Source organism: Exophiala aquamarina (assembly GCF_000709125.1).
Source record: "Exophiala aquamarina CBS 119918 chromosome Unknown aczIA-supercont1.14, whole genome shotgun sequence".
In the NCBI taxonomy this organism is placed as follows: Eukaryota; Fungi; Ascomycota; class Eurotiomycetes; order Chaetothyriales; family Herpotrichiellaceae; genus Exophiala; species Exophiala aquamarina.
This window is the reverse complement of record NW_013550574.1, coordinates 201,496-215,318: the sequence shown is the minus strand read 5'-3', so window position 1 is coordinate 215,318 and position 13,823 is coordinate 201,496. Positions and strand designations below refer to the sequence as shown.

Here is a 13,823-nt window from a genome sequence, read left to right as displayed (position 1 = left end):
ATTGACGACGATGATATCTGCCCTATCTGCCAACTTTTGCTTTACAGGCCTGTCCGAACGCGATGCAACCACACACTCTGTGAATCATGCATGGCTCACTGGGCCGATGTGTCAATCACCACCCAGATGACAACGGTGGGATTAGACGACCGTGCTGTTCTCCTTCTGCCAAACGAGATCGAGACCAGATGCCCAATGTGTCGGACGCCGACGACAGCCAACTTTGATCGTGCGAGGCAGTCCAAACTGCAGGAACAGTATCCTACCACTTATCAGGAGCGACAGACTGAGCACCGAACTATAGTTAACGATGACTCCGCCCCCAGGGTGGACACATTGACGGTTTACATTGGCAACGAGCATTCTCTGGTCAGGACCGAAGATGATTCCAACAACAAGCACCAATGGAAGTTCTTCGTTCGACCTTCAAGGAGTGATCTCCTTGAAGAGGTTCAGATATTCTTGGTCCGTTGCACTGTTGCTTGGTTTCACCAGTTCGCTGACCGGATGCAGCATCCGACATTCCGTAATCCGCGGGTGATCGTCCAGTGGCCACCATACGAGGTGCGGCGGCTAGGCTGGGGCTATTTCACGATATATGCCAATCTGATCCTGAAGGCGGGCTATAGCTGGGTAAGCGCAGAAGCCGAAGACACAATGGATGGAGGTGTCAAAGGCAAGTTGCCGCTGGAGTGGACGCTGGATTTCAATGGACGGGGGAGCCAGGGCAGGCTGCGTCTTAAAGTCAGAAGAGAGAAGCATGGTCAGGAAATCGAAGATGAAGCACAGGTTGAAGAGGTCCGACGCTTGTGGATGCGACAGAGGGAGACGGACCCAGATTGGGTAGATCCTGAAGCTTGAGAACGAGTGCCTGGTATGTTACCACTCCAATGGTCGGTATGTCTAGATGAGACGGCTGGAACTGGTAGTTGTGAATTTCTGTCCAACGTCGCGGCCCCTGAAAAACTGATGCTGTGGAACCCGATTGGACCATAGACTTCATTGCGATTCGTGATATCAGGGATGAATCATGTATGCTTTCATGTATATCTGGGTCATTGAAGCGGATTTCAGATCTTTCGCAACTCTCTCGCCGGATGCTGAGATCTCACCGCCCCGTGACGACCGACCTCATGGGTAATGGGAAACCTAAGATCTGCCACGCATGAGAGAGGTTGGGTTGGAGATACGAAGTCACTTTATGAGAAGGATTATGTGTAATGCTCAACAACACGCCGCCAGCCACCTTATAAGGTAAGTCTTCCCCGTTGCTGAATCCAACCACATGCATGCCCGGTACTGCCTGCTCTTCAAGTTCCCCAGTTTGTACTTTGTGGTTGCCATCTCATGTGTTGGGAATCGCAAAAGCATCTCGGCATCCGATGCTATCAGAATACAACCTCGAAATCCTTGCGCTCTTGCTCATTCGTAGCCAACGTTTTAACCGTCCAGGCCCACAGTTCTTCCTGCTTCGATTCCTCGTAACTGTCGATACTAGAAGGTATCTCCTTTCGTACCTCATAGTAAACCCCACTCTTTGCTCGGGCATGGGTATCGGTGACGACGAAAGCGAGGTTGGCACCGGACTGTTTCGGGGTGTGGACATTGTGGTGGAACATGCGCCGCAACAGAGGGATGAGCGCTGGAAAGATGTGATGCCAAATGAATCTGAGGACTGGCCCAGCTTCTCGCGCCAGACCTGTACCGGGCATAAGACCTGGATCAAACGCAACGACGGTCCAGCTTTTTGTTGCGAGTTGGCTAACCCGCCGATGAAGAGCATACGTCCACAAGATGTTACATAGTTTGCTTGTCGCATAACGTTGACGCCCTTCGTTCTTGAGAGCATCACCTGCTGGGTGTGCTAATTCCTCACCGCTCGTATAGACTGCATCAGGCAATCCGCTCTTTTGGGCAGGGTCATGCGTGCCGCTCGCAACGACTATGATGCGAGCTTCGTTGGCGAGATTCGGCTGGAGCAGATGAAATAAGAGCGCGTGACCAACATGGTTTACACCAAAGGTGGCTTCGATGCCATCGCTGGTGTAGTGAATCTTATCGGGAAATTGAAGGCCAGCGTTGAGAACAAGGGCCGAGATTGGGGGGAATTTTTGATCGTTCCACGCTTTCACGAATGTTCGGATGTTATCGTGGCTCCCGAGGTCGAGAGGAAGAAATTGGACATTGTTCTGGCCATTGATCTGGTTGATACTGATTGCTGCTGAGTCGGGGTCCCGCCTAGACGCGATGACCACCTTTGCCTCTTTGTAATGCCGAGCGAGGGCGGTAGCAGCCTCGTATCCGAGACCAGAGGTCCCACCAGTGATGAGGATAGTTTGCTTGAATGTCGACATTTTGCTGGAAGTCGTAGATATGGCAAGTGGAGTGCTCAGCAAGGAGGTAGATAAGCTTAGATTTATACCTTCAACATCTCACCGCGCCATATGGTAAAGACCGGGATCCCGACGGTAATCCTCATGGTGGTAGCATTAAATCCGTGATTAAATGCTGGGCAATGAGAGCAGACAAGATTGTATCAGGCATCACAAGCGCAACGTTGGAACTGGCTTGCCGGCGATAATGCACCTTACGGGACGAAGTGCTCCCTGAAATTGAATCCATACTTGTGATGTAATGAACCGACGCTGATGGACACTTCGATATGCGATGGAGCAAATAAAACGCGGTGGAGGGCGGAGGGCTTCGCCTATCTTGACTGTCTTCCATGATTGGAGAACGGCACCGTCGATTTTTAGGGTGGCACAGCTACAATTGACGAGGCTGGCGGGATGATTGGAGAAGGGCGCTGTCGGTTTGGACTTGGCGGGGCGCCGCAAACAATCCCGCTTGAGTCCTGCGTCTTTGACTCCTTGCTGAGGTCGCCGGGCGGTCGATCATGTCATCCGAGTTGCCGGGGCTCAGTGGGTGTCAGTCTCTCTCGCCCTTGACCAGCTGACAGCATCGTTGGTTCCTTGAGACAACTCATGCGCAATATGAAGCCCCGTCGTGGAGAGCGGATCTCGCTGACTCCAGCCCAGCTCTTTCACCCTCTGCCCCAATATCATGTTATCGTTTGCACGAGTTGTCGTTTTGCAGTCTTGCCCGGCGCCATTCCCCGGCACCTAAAGGAAATCCATGGCATCCGCAGGGCAGCGCGCCGGCCGTTCTTGGACTTTGCTGCAAAATTCGATCTCAGGGACAACCCTGAGAGTGTGATCTTTCCAGAGGCAGCAGAATTTCCAATTCCCGCTTTGCCAATCCTGGATGGCCTACAGTGTGGCTCTCCCAACTGCCTTTATCTCTGCGTTGCCGAGAAAAGGATGCAAAGCCATTGGCGTTCTGCGCATGGGTGTCCTGGAGTTCCTGCAATAGATTGGAAGAATGCCCCCCTCCAGACTTTCTTCAGGGGTAATCTGCTGCGGTATTTCACAAAGCCGTCAACTGACTCAGCACTTCCACCCGAAAATGGAAATCAGCGTCAAACACCAGCCCGCGCAGATTTGCGGGTAACGTGCCTCGATCCAGATATGCAACTACGAGAGCTTACTCTCCCGTTTTCTGATACAGCGCTTGGCTGCCATACGGGCTGCACGGCAGGTTTAGTTCTACCGCCATTTGAAGAATCACTCCTCCAGCACTATAGGAATTTCACCAGCAGGACAATAGCGACAGATATCGAAACAGAAGCTATGTGGGGAGACGCTCTCATTCACATGGCATATCACCATGACTTCTTGATGAACGCCCTGCTGGCCCTGGCAGCACTTCACCTCGCTCAGGGCGATGAGATGGACCCCCCTGTCGATCGGAGAAATTACTTGTTGGCAGCAAGCAAGTTCCAGGATATCGCTATGGCACCCTTCCGTGTTGCAGTGGCCGACGCGAACAAGGCAAACTGCCACGCCATCCTCGCATTCACCCACCTGCTCGTTCTGTATTGCTTCGCTACAGAACGTCGTGATGAGAATTTATTGTTGGTTGTAGAGCAGAGGGACGACATCACACCATTGTGGCTACATTTTCTTCGCACTGGCTGTGCAATGCTTTGTTCAGTGTGGGAAGTGCTGGAAATCGGCCCAGTTGGAGCATTGGCAGCTGCTTGGGAAAAGCAGTTTGATCTCCCGGTCGCAATCGACGCACTCATTTCGAAGAATCTGGAGGATCTCCTGGAATTGGTGCCTCCTCCATGGTCTGCAGATGCTTGGTCGGACGATGAGTGCATAGAATATCGTGAAGCTGCCTCGTATATGGCTCTTGCAATCTCATGCTCGAAGACGATGGGTCAGCCTTGGACCGCATGGGATGTCTTACGCATATGGCCAATCAGGTTGCGCAGCCAATTCATGGCCATGCTTGCCGCTTCTCATCCTGGGGCATTGATTCTTCTTGCACATTACTCGGTGTTGCTTAAGAATATCGAGGATCAGTGGTATTTTAAAGGTCGCGCAACAAGAATGATCCAAGAAATCGCGACTCGACTGGAACCAAAATGGCACAAATTTATCGAAAAGCCACTTGAGCTGCTAATGGACACTGAAGCTTCTTCTTTCGATGCTTAGCCGATCATGCCACAGAACAAAGGGTCGCTACCGCCGAATGAACCCGTCAGAAGGTCACCAAAGATGTCATCGTTGACGTTGGGAGACGAAAAAAGCGTTAGCAACGGAAAATCCCATTCGAAGACAAATTGTTCCGGGACGAAAGATTCGAGTTCTCTTTGGCCGAGATTGTTGCCTGACGTCCAGAAAAAGTTGACAGGTGAGTGTGGTCCCTGGAAGATATCAACTCCATTTTCCTCCTGGCTTTGGTCATTTTGGAGAGCACGGCCATATTTCTGAATGCTGAGTTGAAGGACCTGGAGGTACATCTTGCTGGTGTTGGTTCTGCCGCCACTCGTTGATCCACCTCCGACTTTATTCAACTCGCCCAGGAGCACATAACCATCTTGCAGGAGTTTCCTCTTCGCCGCATCGTCATCTTCGGGCAGAAGTCGAGTCAACTTCAGCAGCAAGAGGAAACAGAATGCACACTTTGCCCACACGAAATCCATGGCAAATCGAAAATTCGAGAGATAGTACTGTGGCTGGTCCAAAGTAATACGTAAATGCTTTTTCAAGGCATCCTTGGCCATGAGAAGGACATCCTGTTGTGCCGGTGACATGGATGCAATATTATCATTGCCCATTGCACGGACTGAATTGCACAAAACCATTGCAACGGACCATAGTCGTTGAACCTCGAGGTTGAGGAGAAGCACTGGAGTCTCTGCCGTTTGAGATCTGGTCATGATTTGATGCCAATCTTGATACCAGATAGAAAGGTCCACCTGGGCATCACGTACTATGTCCAATATCTCGTCGTCAGCAAAGAACTTCCCGTTCGAGATCGAGTCATGAACACGAGCGCGTAAAGAGTTGAGTTCCACTTGCGACAAAAGTCTGAGATCCAAGATTGTTGAGAAAGGCTTGTCAAGCAAGACTCTGCATCGGCGTGCATCCCCTTTGAAGCGAAATCCACGGAGATTACCAGCATCAACATGCAGAATTTGTTCGAGTATAAGAAGCTCAAACCATGCTCTTGACTTCCTCATCAGCTCTGCCTCACGTTCCTTGTAGGCAAAAACTCCCACATCCTGCACTTGACTCTCCCTAGTCACAAGCTCTGACATAAGCTCGGTGTATGCAGTCTGCAGATTGAGATCTAGCCCCATCCTGGTAGCAAATGCTAGCAAGAGCGACCGCTCGGATACGTAGCAAGCGGTGACTAGAAGAGCCTGCACCGTTTCTAATGAGGCATACTCCGGGATGATGATGACAAGATTCAGCAGTTTCTTTAGGCGGAATTGAAGCAAGTTGCATAAATGAGAGTCGGCATCGCTCATCACGCCACAGCCCACTGTGAGAATTGCATTGAAGAGCAGCGAACTCCGATTGCTGATTGACTCAAACGTGTCGTGGGGAGGATCGAATATAGGTACATATCTGTCGCAGCCCTGGAAGAAGGCATTGAAGAACAACCGCGCTTGATCGAGGCTTATGACTCCGGTTGCAACAAAATTAGGCACCGGTCCCGTCTCAACCTCGAACTGTGACTTTGAATTCCTAGTACTGCTTGTCATCAATTCATAACTCGATCGAAAGGAGGGCACAGACTCGGGAGAGCCGAAGGCCTGTGCGTGCAGTAGATGGGAGCGTGGCTGCTCCATGAGACTAAGGTGTCGTTCAGCGTCGGGTGATCTCGCCCCAGGTTCCAAGAGATTGGATTTCCCATTACCGTGTGAATCCAATCGCTCCTTCAAATGCTCTAGCTGTCTTTCAATAGCAGTTATCTTCTGCTCACTTGGATCCACGGGCCGCTCCAAGAATACACACGCTTTATTGTGATTGCGACAACTAGTGGCATATCAGCGATTGTCCTTAGATTGAGATGCCTCAGGCCTTGAGTGAAGCAGTCCCATCCGACACCGTCACGCAAATTCGCTTGACCCTGAAACGGATGAACCATTGAAGCTGCATTGTATCATTTGAAAGAGCCGAATATAAAATACCTCATCCCTCCTTATGCTCGCGGGAAGCATGCTCACTCCTTCACTAGTCCTCAACAATAGCTGCCCGGGGCGAGACGACTCCGCAGGGGGGTGAAGCATTCAACTTACCGCGTGCAAGGTCGCTGTCCATCACATTTTACCTTGGATGAACGGCAAGAACCGCAGGCCTTCTGTGAAACTGTCAATTATCACCTGTGGACCGGCTGACGAAAATTGAGAGAATTCTTCAGACGCACTTGAACTTGGGAGAGGCCCGGCTCGATGGGATGGATGACTTACCGGTATTCGCTTTTTACCGGTCGTATGTTGGCGAGAATCGGCGTCTCCCATTTTCGCGCCGGCCTTTTGACACCACATACATGGATTGCTCTTTTAGTAGTGAAGGATCATAGTTGGAAAGATATCAGTGGAAACAACCTGTGAAGAGGGCGTGGCGAGGTCGGTGGCGTGTTCAATACTGCGCCGAGGCTTGTTAGGGGCCATGGCTGGTTTTAAATCTCCCCTAATAAATTACATACTCAAGTCCTTTCCAGGCCATCGGCAGTTCCCCATCTAGCTCCACAGATGCCCCCAAACCTTTCGTCTCGGGGCTCTCACTTCTGGGGGGAGGCCATTGAGCATTCGTCTCGGAAAGCTTACAGGACGAAATTCAAGTATAGGCTAGCCAAAAAGAAATGTCGTGGCCAGAGGCGAGGTTCCGCAATTTTACGTGCACCGGGATCACGCAACCGCTTCCACACATGATCCACTACAGGATAATATGAGCATGATTTGAATTCAACTTAAAATACCTTCAAGGAAGATCCAATGATAGCTGCGCTGTATGGTTGCGAACGAGGCATAACGACGACCCAACGCTACCCAGCTTGCTCACTAATTAGTACACGTAAATGAAGTCTTCGTTCTCCCAATCAGTCTTGTCATCGAACGCTTTCTGTCCGACAGAATCGTCCAACTCTGCACGTTCGTCCACATGCGTTGCAGAAGCTGCTTTGATTCGTTTCATCGACTGGTCAATTATCACTGCTCGCTTCCCCATTCGTTCCCTGGTAGAGCCGTGCTTCTTGTTGAGGACCATAAGATACACAACCTGAAGAGCATACAAGCCAATAAGAACCACAAACAAGGCCAAGCTGAGTTGACAAAGTCAGTCAAACATTTACCGCAATTGGAGGATAACCTACTTCGACATCAAGCCTCGATGGTATAATGGTGCCTCACCCGTAGTGTACAAATTTGGGCCAAGCACCTAGAGATATCATTAGTTTTCTGCTCATCGTTTGACATACCGGTTGGCTTACATTCCCGGCACACTGGGTTATGAATAGTGCTCCTGTAGTTACCTGTGTATGGAAATTAGATTGTTCGAGTCTTGCATATGCGCGTGGTTGCTGCTTGCCTTTTTCTTGGTTTCGCCCGCGGTGTTCGCAGCGGACCAGGAATAGATTAGCGGCGTGATCCCGGGGTATACGGAAATCTGGTCATTCATTTCAGCATCTCTCACGACTGACATCGTCAGCTTACTCACCAGGTAGTACGCGGCAAGAAGTGGCCCTTTCGCTGAGACATCTCGAGGCAAGTACAGCAACATAACGCAACCAGCAATCGGAGGAAGGCTGAGGAACGCGAGAACCGGAGACTTCCACTTTAGCAAAGTGGCCACATACGCGCCCAACAGTGTCGCGACAAGTTGAACGGCACCGAATGGAATGTTAAGGAGGATGGTTTGAAAGCGGTTGAAGCCGAAGTTCTTGACAATCAATGGCCCGAACGTTGAGATGCCACCACTGGGCACAGAAATCACGAACATCATGGCAGCCCAAAGCCAAGTCTTAATATCGAGAGCCGCCTCTTTGACATGTTTCCATTTCCACTCATCATTCTCAATGCCTTGGTTGTTAGCCCTAAGCCGTTCGATGGCCACCAGCTTATCATCCCCTTGGAGGAAACGAGCTGTCATTGGGGAGTCGGGAAGGAAGAACCAAACCAGGATAGAGTATGCCACGGTGATTAATCCGAAGAATAGGAAGATGATCTGGTAGGATTTGAGATGTGGAGAATCAATATGACCAAGACCATACGTCAATAGAGATCCCAGCATGTTGGTGATTCCTGGCAAGTAATGAGTACGGACTCTTCTGGTCAATCTCTGTGAAGCCTACCGTTCATTGCATACCATGCTCCAAGGCGAAGCGGCTGCTCTCGTCGTCGCCACCACATTTGCGTAAGACTGATGAAAGCTGGGGCAACTCCAGCTTCGAACAAACCTAAGAAGAAACGGCTTGCTAACAGCCCTGGATTGATGGTTAGTATGTGATTTTCGTTCTTGGCCCATGGTTGAAGAACTCTGGGTTGGTGAAGGGGAAATGTATAGCACTTGCCAGAAAAGTTTGTCGCTGCAGGCATGCATGACAACGTAACTCCCCATGCCAGAACGATAGCCGCCAGGAATTTACCCAAGGGCATTTTGACAAGGAGGTATGCGATGAGAGGCTGAGAGATCAGTTGCGCAAGATAAACCACTGCCCCGAGCCATGAGTACTGATGTCCAACCAGACCGGTATCCTCGACAAGCCCAAAGACCGAAGCGTACGCCAGAGTAGCTTTATCCAATGCTTGCAGGAAGTAAGTTCCTAGTACGACGGGAAGAATGTACAAGTCAATCTTTCTCAACACGCGAGCATTGTTCTCGGGAGTAAGAGCGATTGTTCTTCCGATCTGACTTAGGAGTTGATTTGCTTTGTCATTCCTTGCATTACTTTCGGCATGGTCAACCTTGGACTCAACATGGTCGATGGGATCCTTGTATGCTGCGTCGGCCATTTTCTCAATGCCGCGTGTTGGGTGGTCGGAGATGTTGCTGGGAGCCAGAATTTGCAGCTAGGAAATGCTGGGTGAGGAACACTCAATGCTCAGCTTGCCAGAGTGAAAGCTGGATAGTGATATATATTTCCTTGGGAGATGTGCCATCGCGCCCTGACTGTCGAGACGGGTTTCGCTACCCTAGCCTCAGACCACAACATCCTCCTTTCCGATACTCCAGGATATGAAGACAAGCCAGCGTCCCATCCGCGGAGAAGAAAATGCGGGGCGTCGATGCGGGTGGTTAGGGATCATCGGATTTCGGCTTCATCTCCGAGTCTGCTTTTTACCATTGAGCATTAGCTCAGTGAGTGATTGGCGAAACCCTCGACCATTTCTCGTACTTGGCAACCGAAATCCGATTCATTTTGAGGGATACGTCAGTGGTGTGGGGATACGACTATGATATTCAATTGCCGATGAGCATACAAACCTATTGCTTGATAAGGGGCCAATTCAAAGCAGACCAGTAAGGTGCTCCCGTCTCGAAGCGCTGCGGCTCACATGCCGGCCTTTGGATTGCTACACAGCTTTGATGTACCATGTCCGTAGAGCAAGGAGATCACCGATGGAAGCCGAAATAAGGTCTAGTCAGAAGGATAAAAACATCCGTCTTGCAATTCGCGCCTTATTAAGAAGCAGGGAAATAAATTGCTGCGGTTAGGATCAGTCTGCCCTCGAATACTGCAGAACCTAACATGCCACAGCTGGAGACAGTACTCAAGCGCTACGAGGAGGTCACCTCGAAGGCCCAGAACGCAGCCCAGATCCAGCTGAGATCTGAAGAATCAGGAATCTCTTTCGATTTCACATTCGAGGCAATTCGTCCAAACGTATTTCGAACAACATTCTCATCCAAAACGCACTCTCTCCCACCATATCCCTCAGCAACACCGCCGACACCAACCATCGACTCTGCCAAGCTGTCGTCGACGAGGTCAGAGTCAACGTATAAACTACAGCTTGAAGATGTTGAAGCCAGCGTGCAGTGGAAACACGCACCTGTCGTTTCATTGGGCTTCGTGGGATCGGACGAAAAGCTCTATGCTGACCTGGAATATCGATCTTATGTGATTGATGGCCGGGGAGTCAGCCACTATGTCCAGCACGACAGGAAAGCATTGCATGTCGGTCTGGGAGAGAAATCAGCCCCAATGGACCTGACAGCACGGGGATTCCAAATCTCAGCCACAGACTCCTTTGGCTATGAGGCATACGCAACCGATCCTCTATATAAACATGTGCCCTTACTTATCAAAGTCACCCCTCGGGGCTGTGTGGGAATGTTCTCGACAAGTCATAGCAGGGGCTCCTGGGCAGTGGGATCCGAAATCGATGGTCTTTGGGGGCATTTCAAAGTTTACCGACAAGATTATGGTGGCCTCGAGGAGTACCTTCTTGTTGGGCGCACGCTCAAAGAAGTGGTCCACACGTACGCAGAGCTGGTCGGGTTTCCTCTCCTCGCCCCGCGCTGGGCCTATGGCTATCTCTCAGGAGGATACAAGTACACGATGGGAGATGCACCCCCAGCCCACGAGCAATTGATGGACTTTGCCGATAAACTCGACTACCACGGCATTCCCTGCTCGGGGCATCAGATGAGTTCGGGATATTCTATTGCGGAACACGAGCCCCGAGTTAGGAATGTCTTCACGTGGAACAAACACAGGTTTCCAGACCCCGAGGAGTGGATTGCGAAATACCACTCCCGCGGCATCCGTTTGTTAACCAACATCAAGCCTTTTCTGCTGTCGTCACACCCCGATTATCAATACCTAGTGGAGAATAATGGGCTGTTTACAGATCCGCAAACGAGTAAAAACGCTGAGATGCGTCTCTGGAGTGCAGGTGGTGGCGAGAGCGGAATTGGTGGGCACATTGACTTTACTTCGGCTGCGGCCTATGAGTGGTGGACTCGAGGCGTGGAGAAGCTCAAAGAACAGGGGATCGACGCGATGTGGAACGACAACAACGAGTATCCATTACCGAATGATAACTGGGAGTTGTCCTTGGAAGCGATTCCAGGAAGCAGGAAGGGAATAGCCGACAGAAATGTCGGTCTCTGGGGTAGAGCCATGCAGACAGAATTGATGGCAAAGGCATCATATGAAGGGCTCCTCCGTGCCGAGGCTGGTGTTCGGCCCTTTGTTCTGACAAGAAGCGCGGGCGTGGGTACGCTGCGTTTCGCGTGCGGTTCATGGAGCGGAGACAATATGACGAGCTGGGAAAGCATGAAGGCTTCGAACGCGTTATCGATCAATGCAGGCATCAGCCTGATGCAATTTTATGGGCACGACATTGGAGGCTTTGAGGGGCCTCAGCCTTCGCCCGAACTGCTTCTTCGCTGGGTTCAGCTTGGTTGTCATCAGATCCGCTTTGCGATCAATTGTTTCAAAACAAGCCCCCAGGATAACCAGGCAGGTGAGGTTATCGAACCCTGGCAGTATCCTGAAATCATCCCAAACATACGTGCCGCAATCAAGCGGAGGTACGAGATCATGCCATACATTTACTCGCTAGGACTAGAAAGCCATTTAACTGCGAGCCCGCCACAAAGATGGATTGGCTGGGGTTATGAATCCGATCCAGAAGTGTGGACCAAAACCTTGAAGAGAGGGGAGGAGCAATATTGGTTTGGTGATTCATTGCTCATTGGCGGGGTGTATGAGCCTGGTGTCGATAAGGCGAAGCTGTACCTCCCCCGAAAGTCGGCAGAGGGATCATTCGACTATGGCTACATCAATCTAAATGCACCGCATGAATATTTCGCGGCAGGTCAATGGGTGACGATCCAATCCCCCTGGCGAGACAGTATCCCCATACTAGCAAAGATTGGCGGCGCCGTTCCTGTCGGGAAACCGATTCAGACCAGAATGCCCGGCGAGCTCCGCCCGAAGTGCAAGACACTTGAAGAGGACGATTACCGAGGAATCGAAATTTTCCCCCCTCAAGGAAGTTCGCATGGCGAGACCTTCTCGACCACTTGGTATGAGGACGACGGATTATCTGCAAACCCAAACATCTCGTCATTTACTGTATCGTACAGTTCCACGGTGGAGAAAGTCGTTGTGACACTGCTCCCGCATCCAGACAATACCTTCATCCCTCCTTGGACGGAGGTGGTCTTTATTCTGCCACATCAGGATAGACGCTATATAGAATCGGCGAGTGGATCGCCAGTGCAGCTCGTGGATTCGGAGTCTGGGAGAGTGCGGTACAAAATGGTGGTCCCAGATCTGAGAAGTCGCGCAGTCTGCAACGGCAAGCATGAACAATGAAACTGAACGATCTCGGCGCTGAGGCTTGTTTCCTACGATCACCTGAATTGATCTTAGGTAGTTTGCGCAGCTAGCTCGACCCGAGCAGGCCTCAAATAGAAGCTTCAAGTTGGGAAGGGTGATAGTACTGGCCACAACCTGGGAGCTGCCTTCTATTCAACTTGACGACAATCACGGGTCCAGTTTACAGGTCGATTCGAGCCCGAACTGATCGCTCAGCCGCTCGCATGTATAGAAAGACAGTTGCACTGTTTATCGTCCTGAAAGGTGTCGTGGCTTGCTGTTGATGCTAGTTCATCGGTCCAGGGACCAAGTAGATCAGACCTGTAAGAATTCCGAACATCGAGCAGCTGAGAATGGCGAGGCTGTGCAATTAGTAATGGAGTTCCCATGGGAGACTGGCGCGTCGACCACTGATGATACCGCTTACCGCATCTGGCGCATTCCACGAGGTGACTTCGGCTAAATTCTGACCTCAGGGGCCTACGAGCAGCTGCAGTGGTGAATGGCTGTATCTGTCCCCCACTGATATTCTCCATTGGCTGGGGATGTGGTTAAAGTGGATCATTTGTGAAGAGCAAGGCTGAGCACCATCAAAGTGACCAACTTTCTGGGCCTGGACTGGGCACAAAACTTTCATCTGCTGAACTGCATATTCGCACACAGTACGAACAATCTTGACAGTGTCACACCGCGCTTAAGAACAGAAAGAATTTGTCTTCAAATACTGCAGAAATGTTGACGCCTAAGTCCCTACCCAGCACCAAGGAAAACTAGTCGGCCACCGACCATGATACTCGTATTCCGTATTTGTCCTCGCCTGTGGCTTGAAAGCCTTTATGCTCAAGCCTGGCTCTCCTTTGTCGGTCTCCACTGACTCAGTGGGCCAACGCGTTCCAAGGTCCCACAATTTGGAAGTTTTGAGCCACTTTAGGCCATGTAGAAAAGCAACACTGTTGGCCATTGTATGTGATCGCGGCGCCCTGCTATCCGTGCCATTGCGAGGAGTATTGAAATACATAAGGACCTCCTAGGACCGTCGGTAGATCTGTGCTTTCATAATACGTGATAAGTCATACTGGAGTGTTATACTCATACTGGAGTGTTATACTCATACTGGAGTGTTATACTCATAC

The 13,823-nt window shown here is 50.8% G+C and overlaps 6 protein-coding genes across 6 annotated transcripts; 3 read left to right on the top strand and 3 right to left on the bottom strand.

The window, feature by feature from the left end:
• Positions 1–90: 90 nt before the first annotated feature.
• A1O9_10623 (uncharacterized protein) lies at positions 91–861 on the top strand (the record flags this gene model as incomplete). The annotated part of the gene is made up of 1 exon (XM_013400311.1): positions 91–861. The coding sequence occupies one exon, from the start codon at positions 91–93 to the stop codon at positions 859–861; it is 771 nt and encodes a 256-aa protein (XP_013255765.1).
• A 527-nt stretch (positions 862–1,388) lies between these two features.
• Positions 1,389–2,354, bottom strand: A1O9_10622 (uncharacterized protein; the record flags this gene model as incomplete). Its single annotated transcript, XM_013400310.1, has 1 exon — positions 1,389–2,354. One exon carries the CDS (start codon positions 2,352–2,354, stop codon positions 1,389–1,391), a length of 966 nt encoding a protein of 321 aa, XP_013255764.1.
• Positions 2,355–2,993: 639 nt separating this feature from the next.
• On the top strand, positions 2,994–4,411 carry A1O9_10621 (uncharacterized protein; the record flags this gene model as incomplete). Its single annotated transcript, XM_013400309.1, has 2 exons — positions 2,994–4,230; positions 4,275–4,411. 2 exons carry the CDS (start codon positions 2,994–2,996, stop codon positions 4,409–4,411), a joined length of 1,374 nt encoding a protein of 457 aa, XP_013255763.1.
• A 144-nt stretch (positions 4,412–4,555) lies between these two features.
• On the bottom strand, positions 4,556–6,205 carry A1O9_10620 (uncharacterized protein; the record flags this gene model as incomplete). The annotated part of the gene is made up of 1 exon (XM_013400308.1): positions 4,556–6,205. One exon carries the CDS (start codon positions 6,203–6,205, stop codon positions 4,556–4,558), a length of 1,650 nt encoding a protein of 549 aa, XP_013255762.1.
• Positions 6,206–7,424: 1,219 nt separating this feature from the next.
• On the bottom strand, positions 7,425–9,370 carry A1O9_10619 (uncharacterized protein; the record flags this gene model as incomplete). Its single annotated transcript, XM_013400307.1, has 7 exons — positions 7,425–7,680; positions 7,732–7,796; position 7,860; positions 7,891–8,024; positions 8,076–8,659; positions 8,710–8,828; positions 8,925–9,370. 7 exons carry the CDS (start codon positions 9,368–9,370, stop codon positions 7,425–7,427), a joined length of 1,605 nt encoding a protein of 534 aa, XP_013255761.1.
• A 737-nt stretch (positions 9,371–10,107) lies between these two features.
• Positions 10,108–12,687, top strand: A1O9_10618 (alpha-glucosidase; the record flags this gene model as incomplete). Its single annotated transcript, XM_013400306.1, has 1 exon — positions 10,108–12,687. One exon carries the CDS (start codon positions 10,108–10,110, stop codon positions 12,685–12,687), a length of 2,580 nt encoding a protein of 859 aa, XP_013255760.1.
• Positions 12,688–13,823: the final 1,136 nt, after the last annotated feature.